The sequence below is a fragment of the Protobothrops mucrosquamatus genome, unplaced genomic scaffold (assembly GCF_001527695.2).
Source record: "Protobothrops mucrosquamatus isolate PMUCROS unplaced genomic scaffold, P.Mucros_1.0 scaffold893, whole genome shotgun sequence".
NCBI lineage: Eukaryota > Metazoa > Chordata > Lepidosauria > Squamata > Viperidae > Protobothrops > Protobothrops mucrosquamatus.
This window is the reverse complement of record NW_015387147.1, coordinates 1157-11947: the sequence shown is the minus strand read 5'-3', so window position 1 is coordinate 11947 and position 10791 is coordinate 1157. Positions and strand designations below refer to the sequence as shown.

General features: G+C 40.4%; 1 protein-coding gene across 1 annotated transcript in view; it reads left to right on the top strand.

The window, feature by feature from the left end:
* LOC107290430 (polycystin-2) overlaps positions 1-10541 on the top strand; it is a gene marked incomplete at its 3' end in the record, with an annotated part of 29236 nt that extends 18695 nt beyond the window's left edge. The window contains exons 8-15 of the mRNA XM_015819309.1: positions 668-849; positions 2575-2695; positions 4217-4315; positions 5584-5705; positions 6542-6659; positions 7502-7665; positions 8660-8807; positions 10335-10541. Coding sequence (XP_015674795.1) covers positions 668-849; positions 2575-2695; positions 4217-4315; positions 5584-5705; positions 6542-6659; positions 7502-7665; positions 8660-8807; positions 10335-10541 — 1161 coding nt within the window. The remainder of the gene's footprint in view (positions 1-667; positions 850-2574; positions 2696-4216; positions 4316-5583; positions 5706-6541; positions 6660-7501; positions 7666-8659; positions 8808-10334) is intronic.
* Between the last annotated feature and the right edge of the window lie 250 nt (positions 10542-10791).

Below are 10791 nucleotides of genomic sequence, written 5' to 3'. Positions count from 1 at the left end.
TGGCCTAGGGAATTTTAGCGGGGTTTTTTAGGGGATTTTTAAGGACAATTTTAATGATCGGCCTGTTTAAATATTTCTTTTTAATTCGGCTTTTAATTATTGTATTTGTATTGTAGTTTTTATGAGGCTGTTAGCCGCCCTGAGTCCCATGAGGAGAAGGGCGGGGTATAAATTAAATAAATAAATAAATAAATAAATATGATATCAAATGCAAGCAATTGATATTTACAGTATATTCTGCCCTCAAGAATGACTTTCCTTTTTGTCTGTTCTAATAATATACAACTGAGATAGTACATTCAGTGTTTCAGCTGAAAACATCTAAGCACCAAGGTAAGCAAATGACCACCAAAAGTGAAAATAAGGCCACAATTTAAAACTTTAACATATTTGTCTATATCTTGAGCTGTCCAAAAAAAGCAGTCTTTGGAATAGTCCTTGACATAAAGTTTCTTAATATTTAATATGTTATTTCCATATAAACTGTGGTTTTCCTTCACTTTTGTATCACAAACCACAGCTCGGTGAACATGTAAACATGAAATGAAAATATCCTACTTAACAATTGGGTATGGAATTTGTTCACTGCAATTCTTTCTGGTCAGTAGCTCAATTCTTTTAGCTACTGTTGGCTCCTTGTTTTAAACCATTTTTTCTTCTTCATCAGCTTTTCAAATTTATCAGCTTCAACCGAACCATGAACCAGTTGTCAACAACCATGTCAAGATGTGCCAAAGATATTCTTGGCTTTGCAATTATGTTTTTCATCATCTTCTTAGCCTATGCTCAGCTAGCTTATCTTGTGTTTGGGACACAAGTTAATGACTTCAGTACCTTCCAGGATAGTGTGTAAGTAGAATGAACTCTTTGTTTATATGTTGTAATTTAGATTTCTAAAGCTGTCCAACTCAACAGTTGTGGTTGGTGCATAAATTCAAAACAAAATCACAGTTCCTTAAACTGGAGAAAATAAAAGAAGAACATACAGGTCACCCTCAACTTAACAAAAGTTCATTTAGTGACTGTTCAAAGTTACAACAGCATTGAAAAAAGTGACTTGTGACCATTTTTCACACTTATAACTATTGTATCTCCATGGTCACCTGATTAAAATTTGGATACTTGGCAACAGGCTCATATTTATGATGGTTGCCGTGTCCCAGGGTCATGTAATCCCCTTTTGTGACCTTCTGACAAGCAAAGTCAATGGGGAACCCAGATTCACTTAACAGTTGTGTTACTAACTTAATAACTGCAGTGATTCACTTAACAACTGTGGCAAGAAAGGTAGTAAAATGGGGCAAAATTCGCTTAACAACTGCCTCACTCAGCAACAGAAATTTTGGGCTCAGTTATGGTCGTAAGTCAAGGACTTATCTGTAATACACTATATGCATCCCAGAAGACAGGCACGGTGAAATCATGCTTCCTTGGTCCCATCACAAGGCATTACTTAGTAGATAGGAGATAAAGCATGCCCACGCTGTCACGGGTTATGAGAAGGGCAGAGGTGATTGGGGGGGGAAAGTAATTCCTCAAATAACCAGTCCTATGCCATAAGAGCTTAGTGGATGACAATCAGAAACCTGAATTATACCCTGATGTTTGCTGGTAACCAGCACAGTTCACACAACAGACGTATTATCTGGGCACCCTGAGGCATGCTCACAACTGTTTATACTGCTGCATTTGGAACCATCTGTAGCTTTTGAGAACTCTTCAAGGTCAGCCAAATGTAGAATACATTTCAATGGTCCTCATTCAAGGGATGAAACTGTAAGATAATGTGATTCAAAAGCCGTTAGTGAATTAGTAAATGTCTTACAGATTTCAGTGGATTAGCTTGGGGCTATTATTTACATATGTACATCCCAATCATATTGCAAGGTGGAAAAAAAGAGTAAGAAAGAGAAATCGGAGAGATTAAAAGACATGAGATATAAAAATGAAAATCAACAGCACTATATATTTGCAAATCCTCCTTGCTTTCACTATATCCATACACTATTCCAACCTTTGTCCTTTGGACCAGAGGTCCCCAACCTTTCGGGCACTGGGGACCGGCTGCGTGGAGATAGGTTTTTCCACGGACCGGAGGGGGCGTGGTTTTGTCTGCTGCCTGCATCCCGTTGATGGGGCTTTGCTTGTTTGTGCAGACCGGTTGCTGGTATGCCACAGACCGGTACTGATCCATGGACTGGGGGTTGGGGACCCCTGCCTTAGATTATCCCTTCATCAGCATCTTATGAAACCCATCCAACAATAGCTTTCTTACTTGGACTTGTGATCATGCAAAATCTGAGTGAAATTCCTTCATCCTGGTCAATCTGAATTGAATCCACTTTCACCCATACATTCTTGAACCTTATTTTGTTTGTTTGTTTTAGCACACACTTCTTCAGTACCCTCTTTCCATTGTATTCAGCTTACTTCAGCCTCTCAGCTACAGAATGCATTCAAACACCTGATTTTGCACTAGAAATATCCTGAAAGATTAAAGTTAATTGGTAAAGAAAATTCCAGTTCCACACAATGCCTTAACTGTTGGCTATACGTGTGTTATTCTCTTTAAAGCTTTACTCAGTTCCGCATCCTGCTGGGAGATTTTGACTTTACAGAGGTTGAAGAAGCTAACAGAATTTTAGGACCAGTTTATTTCACTTCATTTGTGTTCTTTATGCTCTTCATTCTTTTGGTATGTAACTTTTTTTTTATTCCTTGACATTTTTGTTGCTGGTCATCTTTTCAAATTGAAGTTTATTTTGCATTATTATTTTTCAGTACAACTAATACCAGCTTTATGCTATGTATCTGTGTATCAGAAGAACAAAAAAAATATGACTAAATCTCCCCAGAAGCATGCACCTTCCAAATCATTACTGTGTAATGGGAGAATCTCACTATTGCATTACTATACTAAAAAGTGGGCAGGTTTCACAAACATCAAATCAAAAATCAAAAAGGTGTAGATTCCTCTGCTTCTCTATCGGGTCTAGGATAACTTGCCTCAGCCAACTTGCCATGGGACAATTTGCCATGGAACAAGGGTTACACTAATATCGAAGAAATGGTAGAATAGAATCAGTAAAGAAAGGTTGCCAAAGGAGGGACAAAATGAAATATGAATGACAATGTCAGAGCGTGCACAGTCTTATTGCGCTGAGGTAATCCAGGAGTAAATACAGTAAACAGTGGTTTGTAGTTAAATGGTGGTTTATCATACACTATCTACAATATACACCAGGAACAATATACATACACGTGGTAATACAGCAAACTCCAACACACAGCAATTACAGCAGGAAAACGGACGAGTGAGAGAGATACTCTAGCAAAAGCCTTCCCTTTTAGGCTCTTAAAGGGATACAGACACAGACCCTGCTGAGTAATTCCTATCATTGCTTCATCCACTTTATGTTACATTACATCATTACATAAGCTGTTTAGCTATTAAATTATTACCTTGACAAAAAGTAAAATATTTTTTTAATTAGTTTGAATAATTAAATGGAATTGTTGAATTGTCTTGCGCCAAGTTGCCTCACGGTGAGTTGGCCATGGCGAGTTGTCCTGTGGTGAACTAGCCATGATGAATTGGCTGTGGCGAATTGTCCCATTCTGTCTCTATCTGATCACCTGCCAAGTTCCTGTCAAAATCAAAACCAACATGGTTCACATTGGGCATTCATGGAATGCTGGCCTAAAGTCTCACAGATGTCCGGTGCTAGCAAGTGATGAAGCTGCTTCATTTTCTGAATATATGAATAGGCATTAACACAAGTGGCAATGTAATATCTACTTTTCATGAGACCTAAGAAGTGGTGGGATTCAGCCAGTTTGCACCACTTCAGTAGAACCTGTAGCTAATTTTTTGTTGCCCAGGCCCAGAATGGACTTCCAGAAGCGGCATTCACACAGAGAACCGGTTGTTCACATATTTGAACCCCACCACTGGACCTAAGGGTGTGTCCTGCTATATTTCCTTCTGCATTGTCCACATGCCGCATAAATGATTTAATTTTTGTTTTTTTCTAATGACTACTCTGGTAAGATACATTAAATCAGTTTAAACGGACCAGAAAAATATTGTTTTATGCTTGCAGTTGCCAACCTTAATTGCTAGAGATATTGAAAAATAACTCTTTTTGTACTGGGATCCTTGGTCAGCATGTTTGTTTTTTTAAAAAAATATTTCTAAAATGCTTTTCTTAAACAGAACATGTTTTTGGCCATCATCAACGACACATATTCAGACGTCAAAACTGATATGATACAGCAGAAGTCGGAAATGGAACTTTCAGATCTTATTAAAAAGGTAATCGAGAACTCACAGTCTCCCGGTGACTGGCTCCAGACCACGCAGCTGGCTTTCAGGGTTGAGGCGGGACTTAAACTCATTAGGGTTTAGAGTGTTGACTCTATTAAAATCAGGGCTTATGATGCCTGGTTCCATCACAGAATAGTTTATTTAGTTGTTTTGTTCTGTTGTAACAAATTGTTTATAATTCCATTTTTGACCGGACTGGAGTAACCCCCTGATCAAGATAATGGGTCTAAGAAATTTAAATAACAGAATAAGATGATAAATGAGTTGTTTCCATCTGGTAGTGGGAGGTTGGGGAGGAAAATATCATTTCATTTAAATATTTTAAAATGAAAGAGACTAGACGATCTTCCTGATACAGTCTCTTGCTATCAGAACCTCAGCTGACAATCAGCTAACATACCTGTATATAACAGAATCTGTGCATGATTTATAACTGTTTTTCAAACTTGTCAACCTTAAGATGTATGGACTTCAACTCCCAGAATTCCCTAGCTGACTAGGGAATTCTTGGTGTTCAAATCTACACATCTTAAAGTTCCCAAGGTTGAAAAACATTGATATAGAAGTTTTAAGGATAATCAGTAAATCAATTATTTTAACAAGTACTTCTAAATCAGCCAAATAGATATTACGAGAAGAGCAACAAAGATGATTAGGGGACTGGAGGCTAAAACATATAAGGAACAGTTGCTGGAATTGGGTATGTCTAGTTTAATGAAGAGAAGGACGAGGGGGGACATGATAGCAGTGTTCCAATATCTCAGGGGCTGCCACAAAAAAGAGGGAGTCAAGCTATTCTCCAAAGCGCCTGAAGGCAGGACGAGAAGCAACGGGTGGAAACTGATCAAGGAGAGAAGCAACTTAGAACTAAGGAGAAACTTCCTGACAGTTAGAACAATTAACCAATGGAACAGCCTGCCTCCAGAAGCGGTGAATGCTCCAACACTGGAAGTTTTTAAGAAGAGACTGGACAGCCATTTGTCTGAAATGGTGTAGGGTTCCTGCCTGAGCAGGGGGTTGGACTAGATGACCTCCAAGGTCCCTTCCAACTTTATTACTATTATTATTATTATTATTATTATTATTATTATTATTATTATTATTATTATTATTATTATTATTATTATTATTATTATTATTATGCAGGTCTGCAATTGGTAAGCCATTAGCTTCCATTGGGAACTTCAAGGCGCTTCATTGCATTGCTTGCCTAACAGTTGTATCCACATAAGGAATATATTGCTCTCCTTTTTCAGGGATACACCAAAGCCATGGTGAAATTAAAATTGAAAAAAACACCAGTCGATGACATTTCAGAGAGTCTGCGCCAATGTGGAGGCAAATTAAATTTTGATGAACTGCGGCAAAACCTAAAGGGGTAACTTTGCACCGTTTTTTTTCTTTTGTACAGAGATTAAATAACAAATAAATGATCACACAGTTCCTTTCAGAAGTAGCGCTGTTTTCCGCAGCTCAACAATGGAGTAAAGAAATAGTAAGCCAAGGGATTAGATAAGAAAAAAGAAAGGAAAGGAAATTCAATATAGTTTACCACGCAACCGTTTGCAATTTCTCTCCATATCTTTCTGTCCTTGCAAACTAGTCTTCTTTGTATCATATCCATTGCCTTTTGTTCCTTTAATTTCTCACATCTCATTTTCAGATTCTCATCAATTCTGTCAAATCATGGTTTCTTTGGTCTTTTCCTTCCTGTCAGCATATTCACCTCCCTTTATGTTGGTGAATGGATCCTTATTTACTCCTGGTTTACTCTTTCTGTAAGTCAGACTATCTCAATGAATTTCTTTGTATCATCTCCATATGAAAATACCTGTCCATTCTTCTAATCACAAGCATTTCTTATAGGTATCCATAAAACATATTTTACTTCCATCATATAGCACTCTTATCTCAATAAACTGAGTTACAAGAAAGTGTCTGTCTCCTCGTATATTTACTGGCTTAAAGTAAAGATATGATTACTTCACAATAGTTCTTTTTTCAAGGCATACTTTTTTATACAGAGTAACACTTCTGGTTGCATTTAGTGATCCTGCTAATTATATGACAGTTCTCCAAAACAATAATATAATTAAGTTGCTGAATACAGAATGACTCTGTGAAGGCCCCTTATTTATTGCTCGCACCAGAAAATAATTTTTAACCTAAAATATTTAAAGCAATCGTATTTAAAAACCTAGCCTTTACTTCCAGAAAGGGACGTACTGATGCTGAGATTGAAGCCATCTTTACAAAGTATGACCAAGATGGAGATCAAGAATTGACTGAGTTGGAGCATCAGCAAATGAGAGATGATTTAGAGAAAGAGAGGGTGAGCTTTACATTGGATGGCATGATCACATCCTTGAAAAGTGGGGGAGGTTATTTGTTAGCCTGCACTGCTATTGTCCCAGAAAGAAATCTTTATGGCTATGAATGCAGTAAACAATTCTGGAATTCCATTTCTTGGGAAATTTGCTTTTTGATTTCAGAGAAGCACTTTTACCTACTTCTGTTTACTAACTTTGTACCATCTCATTGCTGGTGAAGATCTCTGGCTGCTGAGTGTTGACTGATGAGGCAACAAAATAGCATGCAGGTAGTCCTCAACTTATGAACACAATTGAGCCCAACGTTTCTGTTAAGTGAGACAATTGTTAAGTCAGTTTTGCCCCATTTTACGACCTTGCTTGCCACAACTGTGAATCACTACAGTTGATTAATAAACTGGTGGCTAAGTGAAACTGGCTTCCCCATTGACTTTGCTTGTCAGAAGATTGCAAAAGGTGATCCCATGATCTTGGGACACAGTAACAGTCATTAAGTATGAACCGGTTGCCAAGCGTCTGAATTTTGACCGCGTGGTCATGGGGATGCTTCAAAGGTCGTAACAAAAATGGTCATAAGTCACTTTTTTCAGTGCCGTTGTAACTTTGAACAGTCACTAAATGAACTGTTGTAAGTTGAGGACTAACAGTATTGGTTTTGGATAGGAAATGTTTTGCTCATCCTGAATTGCAGTAGGTTGGGTTGGGCAATCTACTATTTACTTTGAAAAAAACACAAAAATATTCTCAGTGGGTCAAGCAGATTTCCATTGCCTGCAAATCGGTCACACTGATTGTAGGAGTAAGAAAGAGTCAAATTCTAACAGTTGTGTTTGTTTTCACTAAGGAGGACTTAGAGCTAGACAGAAGTTCTCTAAACCGTCCACTCAGTGGCCGTAGCTTTCCACGAAGCCTTGATGATTCGGAAGAGGACGATGACGACGACAGTGGACACAGCTCCAGAAGAAGAGGCAGCAGCTCAAGTGGTGTTTCATATGAAGAGTTCCAAGTGTTCGTGTTACAGTTTTTTTCCTGTCAAATCACAAATCTTTATTAATTCTAAAGTACAGAATCATGTCAAGAACTCATGATACCTAACTCTCTTTCCATACAAATCTGATTTCCAATTGCACCCGGCTGAAAGCAGCTCTCCAGAATAGATCAGAGGCTACTTCAGACTTTCTTATCCAAAAGCCCACTAGACTTGTGGACATGGATATTCCTAACGAAAGTAGTAGATGAAATATTATTTTCTCATGAACAAAGGCGAATATACGCGTCCCAGGATAATGCGCCAGGATCCAATCTGGGTCAGTCACCAGAACCAAAGTTTTTGTCTTCCGAGCTTTCAGATTCATACAGGAACCCATCTTAGGGAACTTCTCTCTAGCAGAGTGTGTGCTTTGGGCTGTTCTCTGTGTGGGATTTACAACAGACACTCTATAAATACCACACACAATAATCCAAACCACATACTCTACTAGAGAGAAATTCCCTGAGGGTGGGCAAAAACACTGGTTCCGCTGACTGACCCAGATTGGATCCTGAAAGATTATTTTAACTGTTATTCTAAACCAGTGGTTCTCAACCTGTGGGTCGGGACCCCATTTGGGGTCGATCGACCATTTCACGGGGGTCGCCAAGCAAGGCTGTCCGCCATTTTTTTCCCTTTTCCGGCGGGTGCCTTACCTCCCTTGGGCTGGGCCAGCTGGTGGTCGGCCTGCTCCGTCTCTGCCGCTTGCCAGCTATGCCTCGGCCGGCGCAGGGGGCGGAACCACGCATGTGCGGCGCTCCCAGGCAGGGAAAGTCCTCGACTTACAACCGGTTGGGTAGTCCTCGACTTACGACCGGTTTAATCCTCGACTTACGACCAATTGGGGTCGCGGCATTAAAAAGGTTGAGAACCACTGTTCTAAACCATCTTTGGGACAGAGATTTGAAAGAGAATGTGTTGTCCATGCTGTTCTTCAAATCCTAACTGTACCCAAATGCATTTTCCGTTCAGCTTGGTCCGTCGAGTGGATCGCATGGAACATTCCATAGGCAGCATTGTATCTAAGATTGATGCTGTCATAGTCAAGCTGGAAACTATGGAGAGAGTTAAACTGAAGAGGAAAGAGGTGCTGGGCAGGCTACTCGATGGAGTTGCAGAGGTAAATTTACTTAACGCTGGCAAAACATTCAGTATTTATTTTGCAAACGTCGCTATTTTGTATTTAATTGCTTCAGATGAAAGGATGTTGCTACTGGATTGTGTACCACATAGTCACTGTCAACTCTTAGGGAGCACGCGGGTAGATTTTCGTCACGATAATCTGTCTCTAAACTGAGCGTTCAGATCTTCCAGTGGGGCACCCATCCCCATTGTAAATGAATCCATAGATTTCACAAAAATCAATAATAATAATAATAACAACAACAACAACAGAGTTGGAAGAGACCTTGGAGGTCTTCTAGTCCAACCTCCTACTCAGGCAGGAAACCCTATACCAGGGGTAGGCAACCTTGGCTCTTTTATGACTCATGGACTTCAACTCCCATAATTCCTGGGCCAGCCATGCTGAGGAGAAATGGAGAGGTTTCCATGCTGAGTCATGCTGGCTCAGGAATTCTGGGAGTTGAAGTCCACGAGTCATAAAAGAGCCAAGGTTGCCTACCTCTGGCCTATACCATTTCAGACAAATGGCTGTCCAGTCTCTTCTTGAAAACTTCCAGTGTTGGAGCATTCACAACTTGTGGAGGCAGGTTGTTCCACTGACTGATTGTTCTAACGGTCAGGAATTAAAAGCAGGGTATTTTATCAGAATTATACCATTCTGGCTACAGATAGTCCTCGACTTACAACCATTCGTTTACCGACCGAAGTTAAAACGGCACTGAAAAAAGTGACTTAGAACTGATCCTCACATAACTGTTATAGCATCCCCAAGTCAAATGATCAAAATTTGGGCACTTGATTTGTTGTTAGTTGCGAAGTCGTGTCCGACCCATCGCGACTCCATAGACAACGTTCCTCCAGGCCTTCCTGTCCTCTACCATCTTCTGGAGTCCATTTAAGCTCACGCCTACTGCTTCAGTGACTCCATCCAGCCACTTCATTCTTTGTCGTCCCCTTCTTCCATTGCCCTCAATCTTTCCCAGCATTAGGCTCTTCTCCAGTGAGTCCTTCCTTCTCATTAGGTGGCCAAAGTACTTGAGATTCAACTTCAGGATCTGGCCTTCTAAAGCAGGGCTTTTCAACCAGTGGTACAGGTACCACCTGTGGTACATTGGCACCTGGCAGGTGGTATGCGAGCATCCTAGAAAAGTGGTAGTGGGGGAGGGGAATAAGCTGAACCGGTGGCAGCACCGCACAAGCCTGAGCGAGAGATGGCTGGAGCTGCAGGGCTGTCAGGGCTCAGCGGAAGCGCCAGGATCAGCACTTCTTCGGGGCTGTCGAGGACTACCTGTACTTTATCACTTTTTTCCCTTTTTTGGGGGGGGTCAAGTTTTTGACACCTTGCTAGGCGACTGGTGGTATTCACATGTTGCCATATCCTAAAAGTAGTACAATGAGTGAAAAGGTTGAAAAGCCCTGATTTAAATTATTAAAAATAATTTTAAAATGCATTTATACCTTTTCACTAAAAGAGAGTTTTAGCCATTTGAGCACGATCAGAGATTGTGGTATTTCTGCTTAGGATGAAAGGCTGGGTTGTGACAACGACGCGCGCAGAGATCAGATGGAGAGACTGGTACGAGAAGAACTGGAACACTGGGAATCGGATGATGCTGCATCCCAAGTAAGCCATCGAATGGGGACCCCGGTGGGATTCAACAGCCACGGACGGACCAGGAATCCCCGCCCTTCTTCCTCACAGTCCACAGAAGGCATTGATGGAGGAGGAGGAGGAGGAGGAGGAGGAGGAGGAGGAGGAGGAGGCAATAGAGGGAGCAACATCCACGTCTAGTAGCATTTGTATTTGCTGAAACTATTTTCCACAAATCATGAGTTAACTAAAGGACAAGATGCCTTGGGACAGGGCTGTGATTTTATAGGGTAAAATATAGGAAACTATCATGTTGTGATCTGGTCTGGCTTTTAAAAACCAGAGCTTCTTGTTGAAATGCCCTTGGTTTCCTTTCCAACTGCTTTGA